At 56.0% G+C, this 20,020-nt stretch overlaps 1 protein-coding gene across 3 annotated transcripts in view; it reads right to left on the bottom strand.

Annotated features, from left to right (window-relative positions):
• Positions 1 to 20,020, bottom strand: part of TP73 (tumor protein p73) — a 28,999-nt gene that overhangs the window by 1,965 nt on the left and 7,014 nt on the right. For 2 of the 3 annotated variants that reach the window (XM_072917268.1, XM_012570383.5), the window contains exons 4-13: positions 15,744 to 15,989; positions 4,688 to 4,874; positions 4,483 to 4,598; positions 3,639 to 3,748; positions 3,182 to 3,324; positions 2,773 to 2,861; positions 2,338 to 2,462; positions 1,557 to 1,711; positions 1,319 to 1,451; positions 441 to 534 (exon numbers count right to left, since the gene is read on the bottom strand). In XM_072917268.1, the coding sequence (XP_072773369.1) occupies positions 441 to 534; positions 1,319 to 1,451; positions 1,557 to 1,711; positions 2,338 to 2,462; positions 2,773 to 2,861; positions 3,182 to 3,324; positions 3,639 to 3,748; positions 4,483 to 4,598; positions 4,688 to 4,874; positions 15,744 to 15,989 (1,398 nt within the window). The remainder of the gene's footprint in view (positions 1 to 440; positions 535 to 1,318; positions 1,452 to 1,556; positions 1,712 to 2,337; positions 2,463 to 2,772; positions 2,862 to 3,181; positions 3,325 to 3,638; positions 3,749 to 4,482; positions 4,599 to 4,687; positions 4,875 to 15,743; positions 15,990 to 20,020) is intronic. The other variant, XM_030289274.4, reaches the window with a different exon arrangement.

The raw sequence follows: 20,020 nt of genomic DNA, 5'->3' as shown, positions 1-20,020 counted from the left end.
TCATTCCAGACTTCAACCTCTTTCATTCTAAACATTAGCAGGGGAAGAGGTGAGACAAGATTAAGCCTCCCTGAGCTACAGTGTGGTGTCCCTGCTGGCTCCCTGAGCACCTCAGCTGTGTTCTCTGTTTAGGTGGAAAATCTCCCTGAGCTCTGGCCTGGGGATCTTTGATCTCTCTTGTTTCTGAGAGTGCAGAGGAAGCAGTTGAGACTGGTTGTGGGTTTTTGGTACTGGTTGTGATTTTTACCAAGGCCTGAGCAATAGCTACCTCCAAAGGACCATCAACGGGGCAGGAATGACAGATACCAATTCTGGGAACACATTCTGTGTGAGGGGTTGGGGCACAGGTTTCCCTTCCTCCAAAACACTTTTGGTTTTGCTTTTCAGACCAACAGCTGTGGTAAACAAGTGGCAAGAACAGATCTCCCCAAAGCATTTACCTCTATGGATAGGTTCTGCAGGTGGTAAATATTCTGTAACCCTTGTGAGGTGAAATAGTCGATGCAGTTTGGACACCCCAATCCTGTTAAAAAACTGCAGAGAAAGTTTGGAAAATAAAGTGGCATTAAGTTCTCATGAACAAAAGCTGTGTCCCACTCTGTGGGACAGACCATGTCAGGTGGGGGATGTGGAGAGCTCCATGGGTGCCCCACTGGCACTAAGGTCAAAGCACAGTGTGGGGTTGTCTTCATTCCTAAAACTACAGATGTTTTTCTCCTGATTGTCTGGGATCCTGAGATCTCAAAATCCTGAGATTTTGGCTCAGGAACTCATATAATATGAGGGAGCTCAAGCTACTGGGGAAGGAGATCAGGGCATGCCCCGGGCCCTGCCCTGTGCAGATGCTGGCCCAAGGTCTGTCAAAACATTTGTGATCTTTTTCAAGGCCAAAACCTGCAGAGGTTTTAATTAAATTATTTGATTAAAAATTAATTAATTTAATTAGAAACCCGCAGAGCTGTTAATGCATTTCTGATTGGAATAAGCCTCATGGACCCATTTCCAGGTGTTGCTGTAAGGGGAGGGGGGAAGCTCATAAAGCTACATGCCATTGGACAGGTAGGACAAGACTCTCTTTAGGATGTACTTAATTTCTAATTGATCAGGGATGGATTTCCAGGGAGGTGTATGAGGGCAGTGGGGGTTTCTGACCGATTGGTAGCTGGGTTTTGGTTGCTGAGGTGAGAGGAACAGCAGTGATTTCTCAGTTGGGGCCAGTGGCCAGTTCACCAGTTGCCAGACAGATGGGAAGGTTAGAGCGAGGGACACAGCAGGGAACAGAGGACAAGACAGACAGGACACCAGGTGCCTTCCCTACCTGACGAGGCTGGGGTCGGCGTTGTAGGGTGGTGGGGGGGTGCAGTGTGACCCGGACACCATGGACTGGGATGAGTGGCCCCCATTCATTTCTCCATTGGTCTGCATGGGGTGACTGTTCAGCATTCCAGGTCCTGGGCAGTGGCAATAAATGCAGCCATTAGGCACCACCCAGACCTGATAACCCACACTCCTGAGCAGGGAGAGCCCTGTGCTCGGCCTGCTGACAGAGGACGTACCCATGGGGCCCAGGCTGGGTGCAGAACTGGAGCCGTGTTGGGCAGGCTGCCCCACCAGCTGGTTCACAGAGGGCAGCTTGTTGATTCCTCCTCCGTGGACTTTATTCATGGGGGAAAGGACAGGGCCGTAGGAGGAAGCTGTCTGCAGCTGGCTCCTGTTTGGGGAGGGAACACACTGGTCAGACTGGGGTGACTGGGATGGAGCTGCCCTGCTCTGGCCTGGAGCTCCCTCCCAGCCCATCCAGCCCCTCTAGCAAGGGTGCTCAGGGGCTGTAGGGCTCTTGAGGGGATGCAGGGGCTGGGGGGCTGTAGGGGTATCAGGGGCTGTGGAAGTCTCAGGAACTGTGGGGGGTCTCAGGAATTGTGGGGGTCTCAGCTCTTGAGGAGCTTCAGGGCTCTGGGGGACTGTGGGGATCTTAGGGACCGTAGAGGCCTCAGTGATGGTGGAGGTCTCAGAACTGTGGGGGTCTCAGGAGGCTGTAGGGGCCTGGAGGACTGGGGGGTTCTCAGGAAGTGTGGAGGTCTCTGGGATTTGGGAGGTCACTGGGGCTGGGAGGGTCTCTGGGACTCTGAAGGTCTCATGTGCTTTGATGGTCTCAGGGGCTGTAAAGTTCTCAGGGCCTGTGGGGGTCTCCAGGGCTGTGAGGGTCTCGAGGGCTGTAAGGGTCTCAGGAGCTGTGGGGGTCCCAGGGGCTGTGAGGGTCTCAGGAGCTGTGAAGGTCTCAGGGGCTGTGGGGGTCTCCAGGGCTGTGGGGGTCTTGGGGGCTGGGGCAGGACTCACTGCCTCTGCAGGAGCTGCTGCTGCTGCTGCCGGTAGGAATCCACCAGCTGCTGTGGGACCAGCTCCACCAGCTCCAGGCTCTCCTTTATCTTCATCAGGATCTCAAAGTTTTCCCGGCCTTGCACCTGGAGGAGGGAACAAGACCAGGACTTTGCTTTATTCCTGTCTCACCTGTCCAATTCCAATGCCTCATGCTCCCTTTTTTCCACCTAGACTGTCACTGTGGCCAGGGACTTTTTGGGATGCCGCAATCCCTTGGACATGTGTGTCCATGGATGCTTTTGCTCCTATTCCCAAGACCCTTGCTGTCCTACAGGAGCCTGTGCAGCCCCAAACTGCCTGACATCCCCTCCCCAAGGTGCTTCTGGCAGAGGGGACGATGCCACCACTATCCCAAGCAGATTTCTGACCCCATTGCAGCTCACCCACACTTACAGGCACGTAATACATCTCCTCCTCCCCGTGCCTCCGTTTCTTAATGCCAGTGCCCAGCGCTGGGATGCCCTGTGGGCTCTGCTTGAAGGCTGGAGAGAAGAGGGGAAGAGAATAGGTAGAGTCATGGGAGACAGGACATGGCAGGGAGCACCTCAAGCTGTGCAGGATGCTAAAACCATTCCCCTGGGGCCTGGCATGGCAGTGTCCCTTTGTTATTGTCAATAAGGAATAAATATATCCGGCCATGAGAGCCATGCACAGGCATCTCTGGGCTCTGTGAGGAGAGGGGCAGGGGCTGACTTATGGGATTTAGTGGAGAAAGGCCAAAGCATAATCCCTGAGTGTGGATTTGAGCCCAAACTTCTGGAGGGCAGGGATTTCGGGTGCCCACCCGTGTCAGAGGACTCACTGCGCTTGTTGGCGTTGCCGTTCTTGGCCGAGCTCTCGTTCAGGGCTTGCTGCTCTCGGAAATGATCCTCGTCAGCTTTGCGGTCCCTGCCAGGACAGGCACAGATCCGGCCCTCGAAGGATCTCCTGCCCAGGACCTGGCCGCTGGGAGAACAGCACAATCAGTGCCCTGCTTCCCTTGGGAAGGGCACTGGGGCTCGGTCCAGGCAGAAACCAGCTCAGCGACCCTCAGCGAGCAGCAGAGCCCCTGAGCAGCTGGCTCCTGGGGCACAGCAAGGCTCCACTGCTGGGCTGGGTCCCCAGCCCCTCTGTGCCAGCTGGCAGAGGGGAGCATTGCTGTGCCACGAGCTGGGGATGCCCCATCCTGTCCCCTGGGTATGCTCCCTGCAGGGGAGGGTTCCTTCCCCAGCCCTCCTGCAGCAGGAGGGATGCCCATCCCTGCTCCCGCAGCCACTCACTCTCTCGTCTCCAGGGTGATGATGATGAGGATGGGCCTCCTGTTCATCCCTCCCACGCAGCTGCTGTTGCACATGAAGTTGTACAGGATGGTGGTGAACTCGGTCCCCACCTGCCCGGGAGGGGAGAGCAGGTGCTGAGTGGGGAGTGATGGGGGGAGGCAGGCTGGGATCCCCAGGGAGTGAAGAAGAGGAGGGGAGGCAGGCTGGGATCCCCAGGGAATGAAGAAGAGGAGGGGACGCAGGCTGGGATCCCCAGGGAGTGAAGAAGAGGAGGGGACGCAGGCTGGGATCCCCAGGGAATGAAGAAGAGGAGGGGAGGCAGGCTGGGATCCCCAGGGAGTGAAGAAGAGGAGGGGAGGCAGGCTGGGATCCCCAGGGAGTGAAGAAGAGGAGGGAAGGCAGGCTGGGATCCCCAGGGAGTGAAGAAGAGGAGGGGAGGCAGGCTGGGATCCCCAGGGAGTGAAGAAGAGGAGGGGAGGCAGGCTGGGATCCCCAGGGAATGAAGAATCAGGGCTGGATCCTCTGGCACAGGGCTGGTGCTTTGGCAGGATGAGCAGGGGAACGTTTGGGATAGTGTGGGGGTAGTCCCAGCTGGGAAGAGGGGACTGTAGAAGGACTGTGGGGCACCCAGGGAAGGAGTGGAGGGGGTACCCTGTTACACCCCACTTCCCAAGACCAGGCTGCTCTGGGATGCTTCACAAGGCTGCGAGCTGCAGGTTCTGGAGTGTAGCTGCCACCAGTGCCAGGGATGAGCACAGAGAGGTCTTAGATGTGGCAGGGCAAGGGGGACATTGTGCCAAGCAGCCCAAAGCAGAGAGGCAGGGGCCAATCCTTCTGCGGGTACCTGCGGGGGCTCGTAGGGCACCATCACGCTCTGCCGCCCCGTCACCGGGTCATCCACGTACTGGGACAGGTTGTTGCCTTCCACTCGGATGAGGTGGCTGGCAGGGGCTGACTGGCCTGCAAGGCAAACCTGCATTAGAGCCACGGGGGGGCTGTGACAGCAGGGACAGCGGCCCCCAGGCCGTGGGGCAGCTCGGAGCCCTCACCGTCATTGAAGTCGCGGCCGAGCTCGTGGTTGGGGCAGCGTTTCACCACCTCGGTGACGTGCTCTGCCTTCTTGTAGACGGGCATGGCCCGGATGATGGTGCCCGGGGGCGGCGAGGTGGACACCTTGATCTGGATGGGGCATGTCTTGGCAATCTGACAGTAGAGCTTCTTCAGCAGTGGGGAGTACTGGAAAACAGGAGACATCCCTCAGGTGAGCATCTCTGCTGGGGTGGAGGGTGATCCCCCATCCAACCTCAACTTCCTCTGCTGCTCTGGTGTAAAGGCAGGGCTTCTTTCTCTTCCTTTTCCCCTGGAAATGTTGAAATCTGACCATTTCACCCTATGTGGTACGTGCTTTCCATGTAAAGCAGATACAGCCACCTCTTGGGGCAGGCAAGGGTTTCCCAGATGGGCAAAGGCTCTGGCAGAGCAGGGCACCACTGCACTGAGACAGAATCTCACTTAAAATCAGCAAAACCCTCATTGTGCATCACATTCCTGAGTCTGTTCTCACACACAGAGCACTGAGGGCACTGACACACCACAGCCTGAGGAAATCATGCTTGGTGCCATTAGCAGTGTCACAGCTGATTAGGCAGGACTGGGAGTTTAGTCCTTACACAGATGGGTTTGTCCTGATCCTGACTCAATCCTTTGCTGCAGCAGTGGTTCACGGAGGGGACAGGGTAGGGACACGATGGGGACCACTGCCCGGGCTGGCTGTGGGTGGAGGATGCTCTGTGGCAGCTGGAGGCAGTGCCAGAAGTCACTCCTGAGTAGAAATGGTGTGTGGCCACCAAATTCCTCCCCATGAGGGCACAGCAAGTTTTGCTTGGTGGCAAACTTGTCTCACAAGGCCCTTGGATGGGAGAAGCTCCAGGGCCTGCAGCTTGTGCCTCACCAGAGCAGGGCTGGGGAAGGAGAGCCTGTCCTTCACCTTCCAGGAACTGCCCAGGTGTGAGGATGTGCAATTCCCTTCCACCTCAGCCGTGCCATGCTGTTTTCCATCTCGCAAGGAATGTGTTTGCTATACACCAGCCCACCCCTGTGCTCGGAGCAGCCCGTCCCTGCATGGCAGGGCATGTTCCTGCTCCAGGTATTTTATCTCATCCCCACAACACAGTGCCTGGTGCCAAAAAAATACCACCGTGCAGAGCGTTTGTGGGGATGTTAAAGCTTGTCCTGAGCCATCCAAATACAGCTGTGCCAAGGGGAGGCTCTGCTCTCCCCATGTTGGGCAGCTCCTGAGCTGGGGCTGCCCAAAACAGGGGCTTGGCACAGGGCTGGAGGGTGTTCAGGGGCTGACAGTGATGGCTCAGTCCCCACTTTTCCTGGCTGTGAGCATGTCCCAGTGCAGCTGTGGTCAGGCAGGAAGGATTTGTGTCTCCCAGTCCCGCTGCCCTGGCTGCAGGAGTAGATCCACCCGTGGCTGAGCTCCCACCACCAGGACTGGGACGGGGCAAACAACAGAAACCATTGCCAGGTGGTCTCTGTGGAAGTTCTGGGAAGACATAAAGGGCAGAGGATCCACCAAGGCAAACAGCAGCAGCTCCTGCAGCTCCTCCAGTACTGCACTGGTGGTGGCCAGCTGCAGGTACCAGTTCCTGGAGGCTCCATGGGGTGTCCTGGGTGTCCCAAGATCAGAACCTGCTCAGTGCAGGGGGGAGCAGGAAGATGCTGTGGTCACTGGAGGGTGGTGACTGCGAGGTGTAACATGCATTTGAACCCGACAACAAGAATTAATCCTTATTTTTGTAGGCACTTGGACTCTCCCAACAAGAGAGGATGCTTGGAAACCCCTACTGCAATCCCAAATTTTGCACTTATACCAGATGATGCTGACTACACCTCAACTCCATGGGCAGGTTAGCTTCCAGGGTGTGATCCTGCATCCCCAGCAGGGATTCTCAGGGATCAGGCCTGAGCTGGAAGCGTGGGCTCCACTCACAGTGTGTGACTCTGCTCTGCCTGGCTGGAAACTCCCATGTGGCTACAGCCCACGGGACCCACTCACCCACCACGATGGGGTTTAACACCCTCGTTTAGAAGAGCCACCGTGGCTAAACAAGGGTTATTTGGAGGGGGCTCTTCCTTGCCAGGTGTTAAAATACTGACAACTCCTGTCAAAGGATCTTTTCATGTAGACATTCCCGGGCAGCCCTCGACATGCCTGGGAACTGTAACTGCTCTGGAAGAGCAGAGGTGCATTATGGCAAGTTCTTTGGTAACAAATTCTCTCATTATACCATGTTATGACATGGATAAATCTCTGTTAAATAGCAGAGTGATGCCCCGCAGGGGGAAGGCGGCCGCTCCGTGCAGACTTGCCTCTGTTGATAACCTTATCGTGTCCCAACAGCTCCGGGATCGCCTTCAAAGGTCCCTCCACAATAACAAACTATTCTTTTAAGGAACTCCCTGCTGGTAATTCTGGGCAAGAAAAGTCCAGGCTGTGCCCAGGGCGGCCGTGCTCCCGATTGCTCTCCCTGTGGAGTCATCCTGTGCCACAACTACAGCCACAGCCAGGGCTGAGAGGTCCCACAAACCCAGGCTGCTCATGGCCACTAGGACAACCAGCCTTGTGGTTTTGGGATCCAGGAGGTTCTGCATCCCCAGCTTGGCAATGCACTTTCTGTAGGGGACAGCAAAACCTGCACTGTGTAGAGTGTCCCTGGGCAGACATCTCTCTCCTTCATTATCTGTATTTGATAATTATCGGCCCCATGCACATCTCTGCTGGGCTGTGCTGCATCACCTGAGGTCCTGGTACCTCCCAGCACAGCCATACCCTGCCCAGCACCCTGCAAGGACCACAGGCACCATGTGCTCCTCAAGTGTGACATGAGGCAGCGGCAGAGCAGAACCCAGGTATCAAAATGCTGGGATTTAATCTCAGATGGGCACTGCTGTTCAGCTCTCTGTGTGCCATGGCTGTGTTCCTGCCACCTGCACGGGGGGAACCTCAGTCTGTTCACCCACATCCTTCCCTTTCTGCAGAGTTTAGACAAACTGACCTCTCAGGACTGGCCACATGTGGCAGCTGGGTCACAGCCAAAGCTCAGGTCACTTGAGCTGTGCCCAGCTTGCTTCCAGGATTAGGGACAACATTTTGGGGCACCTGAACCCCTTCATGGCAGCTCCAGACCTCAGCTCCAGGATTCCTTTCCCACCTAGAAAGAAGCCAGGGTATGTTCTGCCCTGGGCATCTCCTGTGTGTGCCTCCACACCCTGCTCTGCCCTGGGGACCACTGGTGTCTGTCCCCACGGTTACATTAGGACTCAGGTCATCTGTCTGTTATTGAGTGCTACCATGTGTTTGAGGAACACAGATGGTTTCTGTGGCTTGTAGATGCTGTGTTGCTTGAACCAGCACAGGGCAGCAACAGCACTGACAGTGTTCCCTGGAGCCCATGGAAACAGACAGAATCTCTGCTCCTTTGGGATTTCCTGCAGCTTCCAGGGTTGCCCTCAACTTCTGGGCTGATACTGTGACTCCAACTCTGTCTCTGTCCCTTCCCTGCTACTGCTGGCTGTCCAGAGTACTAGGAATAAGCCAAAAGAATGGAAAAGCCGAATTATTTAACTCCTAGCAGGCTATCAGCTCTAAGATCTGGTTCCCCAAGAGATTGGTACCACAAAGGGCCTTTGGATGTGTTTGAAATGCAGCTGCTTTTTGAGTGAGATGATGCACGCTGCACCACTGCCAGATGGAACAGGACATTAACCAGTCACCCCATGGTGCCACCGACCACTGTGAGGCTTCACCGTGGTTATCCTGGTTATCCTGGTGCTGCTGCCCCAAGGAAATGTTCTGGACACCACAAGATTCCACTGAGTGAATGCCCTCAATGGCTCGTGGATTGATGTGGAGCCTCAGCATCCATCACTGCCCACCCTGAGCGAGGACCAGGAGATGGCTCCAGAGGCCAACACCACTCAGCCCCAGGGCCAGCTCCCCACGCAGGAAATGAGCAGGGAGAGGTGGTTTTCCCCATGGATGCTGACAGCCTCACACAAAAAACAACCTGAATCCTCTGCTGGAAAGACTTCCTGGCGAAGTCCATCTTGCCCGGCCGTCCCTGGGCAGCAGAACCGCTAGGAGGATGTGTCCCAACAGATTTGGAGCTGATAAAATCTTATTTATCTTCAACTGTTGACACCTAGGCGTCTAGACTTGCCTGTTGGGGAAGGCGCAGCCAAGGCCTCCTTTTCCTCTAGAAGGAAATGATTTGCTCAACAATTGCTTTTTCCACAAATCCTCCCCACCCTCCTCCCTAGCAGCCACCTCCTCCTCCTCCTCTTCTCCTACATTCCAGGCTTCTCATTAGCTTTAGCCAAGACGTGTCCAGGACTGCAGTCAATGGATCCCCAATAAAGCCACTGGCCTGGCAAGGGAGAGAGAAGAAAAGCGCTGCCTCCGGCTGCTAATTTCCTTGTGCTCCCCGGCAAGCAGCTGCGGAGCTGCATCCTGGGACAGGTTGGGGCAGATCGCAGGCGAGAGGTGATAATAACGTGTCTGTCATCTTCCCCAGACATGTAGCATCTTGCAAACCGCAAATACCGTTAACCGCCTCGGACGAATCTGTTACGGCAGATCCTGGAAGACGTGCCGGCGGCACAGCTAATTTTTTTTTTTTTCTTTTTTTCTCTCTGTCTAATTTTTTTTTAATAAGTATTTTTTTAATCACCGGCCTGTAAACTCCTCACTGAGCTGGAAATTCCTCCCCAAGCTACTTTGTTGCTCATTTACTACGAGCCAGGTTTGGGTAAGACTGGTGTCTGAGAGGAGAGGGGAGTGTCCAGCGTGGCCTGAGGTACCTGTCCAGCACACAGGTGGGCTGGACAGGGGGATATTGCCCTGGGGATGGCTGTAGGAGGTACCCTGGTGCCCTGTGTGCATCACAGTGGTGATGGATTGGGGTGGTAACCATAAGAGATGTCCCAAAACCCATCTCCCCATGTCTCCATTCCCTGTGCCTCAATAAGGATGGGTTAGGATCCCCATAAGGGTTGCCCCAACACTCACCTCCCTGTGCCTCCAGTCCCTGCACCACAGCAGTGATGGGTTGGGGTGATGGCCATAAGGGACACCCCTGTGGTCCCAGTACCATGGCAGTAATGCCTTGGGGTGACACCAAGCCACCACCAGTTGTGCCTAGGACAGGGGGACTCAGCAGAGCCCCCTGATCACCCCAGCCATCACCAGCTGCAGGGGACCTCTGTCCCCCACAGGTCCCCCAGCCCTCCAGACCACTGAGGTCTCGGGGCCCTGCAGCAGAGCAGCACAAGGAGGCTCCCTGTGCTCCAGCCTGTGTTCTTCTATCTTAATTAGCATGCTATTACTGCTAATTAAAATTCCTTGGTTCATCCCCAAAGGACTCCTTTCCCTGCCTTCCCCAGTGAGCATATCCTCAAAATAACTTCCAGCTGGGATCTCTCTCACTCACTGCTGATCCAACACTGGCACTCAGAGGGTTTAATCTCTCCTGGTAGGTCTGACTCCCTCCCTCTGTGTGGTGGATACTCAGATCCCCTGACCAAGCCAGCTCGGAGCTCCCTCCCACCCAAAAAATGAAGCCACAAATCCAGCAGGGATGCAGGGAGCAGGCTGGGAGGAGAGGGAAGGGAAGAGGAGGCTGAGTTGGCCTTGGGAATTGCTGCTGGGAAGGAAATGTGAAAAGCAGCACAGCAAGAGCAGCATTTAGGGGGAAACCATTGGCTCTGGACATCCCAGGAGGGCTGTGCCATGCAGGAGGGGCTGCTCCTCTGCTCTGTCTGCCTGGAGTGGGCACAGGCAGCGTGTGGGTTTGCCAAGGGCACAGCAGCATCCTTTCCCCTCCCATGCACCAGAGATCAGGGCTCCCAACCCTCTCCCACCTCTCCTGCTTGGGAGCTTTGCCTTCCCGATGGAGCAGCACTGCCAGGAAGCCATTCCCTTGACCTGTGCATACCAGACACGTTCAAGATAGTGGAACTGATAGCAGGATCGTGTTGGAACATCACACACCGAATTCCTTTGCCTTTTTTCTTAATTCCATTGTGTCTGGAGCTCCTGGAGCCTCATCCACACCCTGACAGAGCTGGTGGAAAGCCTCCAGTGGTTGGCTTTGATGGGCTCTGGAGCAGGCTGGTGCTGAGGTTGCTTTCCTACTTCTAGCACACCAAAATATCCACACGCTCATCTGCACAGCTACTCAGGGTGTCCTCAGCTTCGGCCCAAATCATTTCCAGGCCATGGCTGTTGGACAGCAACCTGCCTGGGATATGGGTGCCAGAAAGGGTTTGTGGTACAGAGATGTTCCTGAAGAATTTTCCCTCCTCTTCACATCTGCCTCTACCCTAAAAAGCCACAGACAGCGACCAGCAAGGGAGAACCTGCCTCCCAGCACACCAGTTACTCCCATCCTGCTCATTCAGGCCCAGAGAAAGCATTTCAGCTCCCCGGTGCTCATGCTCCAGCTGCAAGATCTATCAAGTGGAACCAGTCCCACGCTGCCATCCCCCACTGGCCGAGCACTGGCATGCAGACTGGTTTGCTGTGGGTGATGCTGGACAGCCACACCCGGCAGCAGGAGCAGCTCTCCCCCTCTCCAGCCTTTCCCTCACAGGCTCTTTGCTCTCTGAAGCAGCAACAAGACCCTGGGGGTGGTTCAGACCCTCCGTGCCTGTGTCAGAGACCCCCCTGCCCACCTGCTCGGGGGTTTGTCCATCTCCTCCGTGTGAGCCCTGGTGCTGCTGCCCCAAGGAAATGTTCTGGACACCACAAGATTCCACTGAGTGAATGCCCTCAATGGCTCGTGGATGCAGGGTTGATGTGGAACCTCAGCATCCATCACTGCCCCCACATCCCTTTGGCCGCGGGAGGCCAAAGACCCCATTAACACCTCCGCATCCGCGCCTTATGTGACAGCGCTCCGCCGCCAACCCCACTTGAGAAAAATCCTAATTATCCGCCGGTTACCAGCTGGCTGGCGTGGCGAGGGGCTGCACGGCGAGAAATCCGCCGCGATGGGCTGCGGCTGCAGCGTGTCCGGGCAGCTCCGGGCAGCGGGGCCGCGCTGCCGCCGGGCCGGGCACGATGCCGGCGTGCCCCGTCTTGCTCCCGGAGCTCAGCCTGCCAGAAAACAGGGAAAACCTTCCCCTCAACCCGCAGGGAAAACCTTCTTTTCGGCATCTGGCCCTTGCTTTCTGCGATAAGAAGGCCATTAAAAATGAAAAGGGAGGTGGTGGCAGCCCGCAGGGCTTCGCGTAGGATGGGCTGGTGAGGCTGCTGCTGTCCAGAGCGGGTCGGGACACCAGGGGCACCCACCGCTGCCCAGAGTCCCTCTGCGAGGACAGAGATGGGTAATGTCAGTCCCAAGGCTTCACCCTTCTCCATTCACCTCTTTTCTTAAATCAGAAAATCAGCATTTTGAAGCAAGAGAGACCAGCTGATGACGTTCTGGTCCCACACTCAGACCCCTTCCTTCTCCTCCTGCATTGAGTCAAGGCTGTCTGTTAAAGCATATCTTATCTCTGGAGAGATATGCAGACTCCTCATTTGAATCCTTCAGGAGTTGGGAGAATCCACCACATTCCTTGGTAAATTGTTCCTATGGTTAATTATCCTCACTGCTAAAAAAAAAAAAATATAGCTCCTTGTTTCTAGTCTGAATTTGCCTGGCTTCAGCTTCCAAGTGCTGGATCTCATCATGTATTTTGCTATTAGATTAAAGAGCTGGCTGCTATCAGGAACCACCTCCTGGGCACACCACGATCGAGCCCCCTTGCTCCTCTTGGGGGGGACTTCCATGCAGAACGTTTCTGTGGTATTGTTCTACAAGGCATCCATTCCAAACTGTTCATTTTCTTCACATCTCCCTCCCAGGCCCTGCCTGTTTTGTCAATAGAGGGTCTGAAGTGTGGGCAGGAGCACCATGTGCGGACAGGGCTTGGGGACACCCTTGCCCAGGTGACACTGATTTGCCCAGCCCTGCAGAGCAAATGCTTGTCCAGCACTCTAGAGGGGCCAGCTCACCTGGTCCTTAGGAGCCTCCTCTCCTCAGTGAGGGAGAATGGGTAATGCTACATCTCCCAGAGGGATTCAAGTCAAAACCCTTTAAAAACTAGGAGGCCATTGGGCTACATGCTTCCATCAACCAAAGCTCGTGACTATATCCAAAAATGATGCCAGATCTTTTGACAAGATGACTCACACCAACCATTTGTTTTGGCACTGCCTGCTCACCAGCTGTCCTTCCCTCTGTGGCCAGATCGTCCATGATTCAACCCCAGATTGCAGGAGACCTTCAGCTGAGACTCCTTCCAGTGCAGCAGAGCCCTCACTGCTCCAAAATGCTGCCCAGCATGTTGGCTCTGCTGAGCTTGGTGGAAATGGACCGACCATCCTGGCAGGAATTATTGGGTGCAGCAAAGCTCAGCGTACCCCAAAGCCACGAGGCTTCCCCAGGAGGAGCAGCCCGGGTGGTTCTTCCCACGTGCTGCCCCAAAGCACACGTGTCATGCAGAGCACCAGGATGGTTGGTGCTGCTGTGCTTGGTGTGGCCACCACTGCTCTGTCAGATGTCCCCTTTCTGTCCCCAGCCCTACTGACCAGACATTTACCTTCCCTTCCCAAGTGCCTGCATTTCCCAATGGCTTTTCCTTACCGTGGGTATGTGTTCCCAGCTCCTGTGGAGGCTCACACAGTTATTTGTGAGATCACTGACAACACAGAACACGTTTGTTTTGCTGAGGATGGACTCTCAGGTGTGGCAGTGGCACTGCAGAGCTCACAGCGAGTTGGAGGAAGGCAGCGGCCTCATCTTCCAGCACTGACCATGCCTGTGACAGCCCCAGCCAGGAGGACACCAGGAGGACAGGGAGTGACACCAGCTGTCACTGCAGCAGGACCATTCCTCATGTGGCACCTTGGCAAGCTGGACATGCTGCACCCGCCTTGGCAATCCTGAAGGAATCACTGCTTCAAATAAAACATCCCCTGTGCTCTCCAGGGTGCCAGGTGCTGCCAACCCACTGCTGCTCTCCACAGGGCTCAGCTCCAGTGCAGGTGGGCATTGGCCCTGCAGCCAACCTGCTCTGGGGGATGCAGCCACTGCAGCATTGTGCCTCAGAGGGCCACACACCTCTGACTGTCTTCCCAAGTGTTAAAGCCACTTCGGGCATTCAAATCCTCGCCCTGGACCCTTCCCAGGACCTCTTCTTTTAGCTGTGGCTGGTGGATGCATCCTCCACAGATGCTCCCAGCCACCCCTGGAATGAGCCTGTTCTCCAGGCAGCTCCCGGGTCCAGGCTGGGAGGGCATCGTGTGCCACTGCCTGCCCTGAACTCCCACAAAGGCTTGGGAAAAACAGCCACATCCTGTGCTGGTGAGCCGAGCTCCCAGTGGGACACAGCTACAGTCAGTACAGAGTGATGTGACACAGCCTGAGCTCCCTTTGGTTGGAACTCTGGAAGGATGCCGGGGCATGGGATGGCTTTCAGGAGGGGAGCCCTGCTGCGCTGTGACTGCTCCACCCCAAAGCCATCCCTCAGTACTCCCAGCTGGGGACAGTGGCAGCCGAGCATCGCACACGTTCTGGCCCCCATCCCTACGTGCCGGGACAAGACACGCTGCAGTGCCTTGTTTCGCTTTCCATTCGGCCGCTTTAGGGAACGCTCCGGTCCCTGGGCAGCTTTACCTGCGGCTGACAGGAGTTATCCCCCAGCAGGGACAGGAGTGGGCTGGAATCACATCCTGCCCGAGGACCTCCGCTTCACTCACTTCCTAAATGAAATGCCGCAAGGGAAGACAGTGGAAAGAGTGGAGACAACCACCCCAGCGAGGGCAGGGCGCTTAACCCCGCTCCGTGAGAAGCGCTGGACTGCACCAGGGGATTGGGAATCAAAAGCCCGATCGCTGCCTGCAAACGGGCTCGCTGCTGCTTTCCCCCTGCATCCTCCCCAGGATAACCGCGAGCATCCCCTCGCCGCTGCCCGGGGTGTCCCTGCACGACAGCATCCGAGGATTCTTTCTGTCTCCCGCAGGAGGGACTGTCTTGGCAATTAAACACGTCACCTTCCGCAAACAAAGGTCATTACCACACCCGGGGCTTAAATACCGCTGGGCTGCTCTGCCCCTTCCATGACAATGTCAAACCGCAGCCCCGGAGGAAACTCTGCTGCTCCTGCGGGGCGTCAGTCGTGCCATCCCAACCCTCCTGCTCTGCCGGTGCTTCCCGGAGGAGAAAACCCGGCTCAGGGATGGAGAGCTGCGCTCCGGGTACTGCAGAGGTACCCGCTGCGGGATTGACACTCCTGCCACCGGCCGCAAGTGCTGCTTCTCCTTAAAAACGCCACGCTGAGCCAGCAGCCGGGCTGCGAATTTAGCACCTTTTGTCACAAAAAGCCAAGCACCTCCCGTGCGCTCTGCCCGGCCCCGGGTCCTGCTCGCAGAGCTCTCCCGGGCCGGGCAGCAGGAGGGCGGTGGGAGCAGCCGTGGACCAAAGCTGCATCCCGGCTCCCGAGGGGACAGCAGGGGCTGTGCAGCCATCCCTCTGTGCATCAAACCCTTCTGCACGTAAAATCCTGCTCTGTTGTTTGCTGTGACTTATAGGCACTAAGTTACCCCTGTAACACGGGAGGGAGACGGACTGTAAATGACATTTACAGCACAGTTGGGACGGTGCCGGCAGACACCGGCAAAGGTCCCTCTCGCCCACGGGCTCGCCTCTGACAGCGCCCGCTGGCAAATACGCCGGGAAGCACCGTGAGAACAAGGCAGGTACTTCCTCAGGACATTTCTTTTCAGAGGATATTTATCCACAATTTAGGGAATCGCCACGAGAGAAGTGACATCCCACAGCCGCTGTGCTTCACATCCCTTTGGGAGAAACCCCCTGGAAAGGCAGCACGGATGTTTCCAGCACGCTTTCCTTCCCAGGGCCACCACCTGTGCCAGTGAAGTCACCCTTGGTGGTGGCTGCATCCCTCAGCTGCCCCGTGCCAGCCTCCCCAGTGCCACCGCCTCGGGTGTGCTGAGCATCTCCCCAGCCGAGGTAGAAGAACGCAACTTACTGTCCAGGTGGCTGACTTGGCGGTGCTGGACTGCTGGAAGGTCACCTCGAAGTGGTGGGGACCAGGGTAGTCGGTGTTGGAGGGGATGACGGGGGCCGGGGACATGGTGTCGAAGGTAGAGCTGGGCTGCGAGTAGGGCGAGTGCGTTGGGACATTGGAGGTGTGCTCGGAGCTGTAGGGGCTGGTGGAGGCTGCTCTGCTGCCGATGCTCTGATCCATGCTGTTGTTCAGCAAATTGAACTGGGACTGGAGGAAGGGAAAAGGGGAGGAGGGAAAAAAAGAAAACACCAGCCAGTTTAGAGACAGGGAAACCTCAGCCACCTTTCTGCAGGGCTGGGGTGTCCTGTTACAGCCTCCTTAAAGGGCCAGCGTGCGGAGGGGAGTCAAAAGAGCTGGTCTGGGTGGCTCGGCTTTTCTGACAGGTCAGGGTTGAAATCCTTGTGCTTAAATCACCCCCCTCGAGCTGCTCCATCCTCGCTGGAGGCAGCGAGGTGCCACAGTCCCGGATTTCTAGAGCACCTGCCTCGTGAAAGCCAACGCTTCTGACAGTGGGGAGAGGGCAGGGATGTCGTGGGGTTTGCTCAGGTGTAGGTGGGCAGTGACAGCCCTGTCCTGCACGCAGGGCTCTGCTCCCCGCTGTCCAGAGTATCACAGCTCGGTGAAACCACCCTGCCGAGGTGAGCAGCAGTCCCCACATCGCTCCATCCGAGCGGCTGTCCCGTTTTCCAGCCTCTTTTTCCAGACTGTCCCTATTCACTGGTCACGGACACACACCCCACACCACTCCTGGGCTTCCCTGCACCAGCCAGCCCCGAGCAGTGGTTTGTAGCTGGTTTCCCAGTGGGATATCTGCTCCCAGTACGTGCTGCAGCTCTAATTTGGGGGAAACCTCAAACCTACAAAGCACACGGCTGCGATGCAGAGTGCTGCAGCAAAGTCACAGGGCACATGGACCCGCTTAGGCAGGTCCTGGCTCTTATTCCAGACTCGTTTGACCAAATCATGACTTTTTACAGATTTTTCCTTATTCCTCCTCTGACCAATTACTGTCAGATTCTTCCAATAAGAGCTGGTAGCTCCTTTGCCCACAGGCACAGCCCAAGCACAGCGACATTCCCAAGAGCTGTGTGGCTAAAACTATGTTAGTATTTCATTAGAAAATCAGATTCAAACACGGCTGTTTCTCAGAGCAAGTGGGATGGGGTTTTCCCCCAGAAATCTGCAATTCCTGAGTTGCTCAGGGGTTGCTCTCACCCTGCAGCCCCAGAGGCAGTGGCAGTGCTGGTGACCGTGCTCAGTGCTGGGTGCATTGCTGTGTGTCAGTGCTCCCAGCATTGGGACTGCCCTCATGCCTGGCAGGGACTGTCCCTGTCTCCAGCACCCACTGGGGCAGCTCTGGGAAGACAAGAGCTGTGGAGGCAGCCATGGGCACAGCCAGCAGGCTCAGCCTTCTCCAAAGGGCTGCAAGGCTCACGGCTCAGGAATCAGGAAACGTGTTTTAACTTGGGATCCAAACCTCACCCAACCCTCTTCCATGTGGAATGGTTTAAAGGCAATCATCCTTCTCCAGGGAAGTTCTCCTGTTGCCTGCATCTCTCACAAGGTCATTGGAGCCTGTGACTAAGTAGAGGAATGCTGAACAAGATCTGGCTTGCTTTCACGCATCCAGCTATTTTCTCCCCTAAAATATGTGCCCAAATCCCTCTATTCCTCCTCACCACTCTATAAATAGCCCAGCCAAAGACAAGCCAAGCTTTCCTTAATCCAGGCTTTACCTGGAGAAAAATTATGAGAAACTCAGGCAAAACAGGCACATTAGGAAAGCTCTTGCCATCCAGCTGGGAAATGCAGCTGCTGCAGGGACTGCGGGCAGAGCAGGGCCAGGGATGTGGCACAGGCAAAGCTGAGGGATCAGCCAGGAGAACAGCAGCAAGGGAAAAGGGATTGCTGCTGGATGGGGCTGCTCACAGCCCAGCTGACCCAGGAGTATCAGGGCTGAGCTGTTTTGCTCCCATGCTGAGACAGGACCATTCATAGCTGAAGGCTGTGGCTGTGAATGGGGAACGGGGACCCACCACAGAACGGAGCATCCCGAGCTCCATGGGGGAGAAAACCTTCCCTCAGGAAGGATGGTGAGGTATGAGACCCAGGGTATCACCTCTGCCAGCCAGGCTGGCTGCTCCACGCACAAAGCAAGAGGCAGCACCCAGACTTTGGGAATCTACTGGCAGAGAGACCCAGAGTCAGGTGTGTGGGCAAAACCACAGACTTGCTGTTCAAAATTGATGAAATTGTGGAAACATTCCCCTAAAAGACGAATCGAAGGCAGGAGTGTTTGTGTGTATGTGTAAATATGTACATACACACACAGGGATAATTATTCACAACTGCAGCAACGACCTCCCATGGAACAGCCCCAACAATGGGATACACAGGCTTGGTACCAACACAATTAAGGTAAAACCAGGAATGAAGGGATTTCCTTCTATCTCCAGCTCCCTCTGTGCCTGTGCTGGATGGTTCCAAATGCCAGGGACAGACACAAACCGCTTTTCCTTAAAGAAACAACCTCAGTGTTTGAGGACAGGGCTGGAAATGTATTACCTGCAGCACAGGTATAGCTTCACCTTCCCTGCCCTCCCAGGGATTCCCACCAGGGAGAAGTCTGTCTGGGGAGGCAGGTGTGTGGTGTGGGATGACAAAGGGGTGCTGGTGGTGTCCAGCACCTCCAGGTGTTCCTTGGATGGATGCTCTGGCTGACATCCATCCCCCCTGTGCACACACAGCTAAGGGACCCTGCACTCCCGACACCTGAGCTTTAAATCACATTTGGGGCTCTGCAAGCAGCAGATGGGGCAAAGCAAGAGGAGCAGTGACTGCCGAGGCTGCAGCATCCTGCACCAACACGAGCAGGGCTGGACCAGCTCCAGGTCAGGGACAGCCCTGCACTGGGACAGCCCTCGGAGCATCCTGGGCAGCAGCACCAGGCTGGGCAGGCAGAGCCACCCCAGGTGCCCCAGAAGCGGAGGATAATTCTAAGAGCATCAAAGCAAAGCAGCACCTACCGTGGTGTAATGCTGCATCGGGTCGCTGATGTAGAGCATTTTAGTAGCCTCGGGGTTCACGGAGCCTGGGGAAGCCTCCTGCCCCGGGAGTCATGGGGTCGGGGTGGGAGGAAGGAGCGCGGAGCGGGGCCGGGCGGGCAGCGCCAGGGATGCCGCGCTGGCCACCCGTGTGCCGCCGTCTGTTGGCTTCCTTGCTTTTTTCATCTCCCTTAGTTCTGTCAACTCGCTGCATCCAACAACAAAACGGGGCCCACCCCCTCTGTCCCTCATGACTATTCATTAAAGCACAGGGCAGGCCCCAGCTTGCCCAGTGATGGACTGGGCGATACCAACCATTCCCACTGCAGGGAGAGCAGGGGTCCAGCTCCACCGCCAAACCTGCCCGGATCCTGCTCCCAAAAGCTTCTTCCAGCCCCACAGGGATGGAGATCTGCTGGGCTGGCACCTGTCACCAGCACACTGAGGTGCCCAGCCTCGCACTGAGCAGGCAGGGCAGTGACTCTGAGAGAGCTCCGTGTCTGGGAGATACGGAGTTGTCTTTATCTGGATGGATGGATGGGTGGATGGATGATGGATGGATGGATGGATGGATGGATGGATGGATGGATGGATGGATGATGGATGATGGATGGATGGATGGATGGAAGATGGATGGATGATGGATGGATGGATGGATGGATGGATGATGGATGGATGATGGATGGATGGATGGATGGATGGATGGATGGATGGATGGATGGATGGATGGATGATGGATGGATGGATGATAGATAGATGATGAATGGATGGATGGATGGATGGATGGATGGATGGGTGGATGGATGGGTGGATGGATGGGTGGATGGATGGATGGGTGGATGGGTGGATGGATGGGTGGATGGATGGATGGATGGATGGATGGATGGATGGATGGGTGGATTGATGGATGGATGGGTGGATGGATGGATGATGGATGGATGGATGGATGGGTGGATGGATGGATGGATGGATGGATGATGGATGGATGGATGGATGGATGGATGGATGGATGGATGGGTGGATGGATGATGTATGTATGTATGTATGTATGTATGTATGTATGGATGGATTGATGGATGGATGGATGGATGGATGGATGGATGGATGGATGGATGGGTGTACGGATGGATGGATGGGTGGATGGATGATGTATGTATGTATGTATGGATGGATGGATGGATTGATGGATGGATG

Source organism: Taeniopygia guttata, chromosome 21 (genome assembly GCF_048771995.1).
Source record: "Taeniopygia guttata chromosome 21, bTaeGut7.mat, whole genome shotgun sequence".
NCBI lineage: Eukaryota > Metazoa > Chordata > Aves > Passeriformes > Estrildidae > Taeniopygia > Taeniopygia guttata.
Note: the sequence above shows the minus strand (reverse complement) of the source record. Positions and strands in the feature narration are given on the sequence as shown.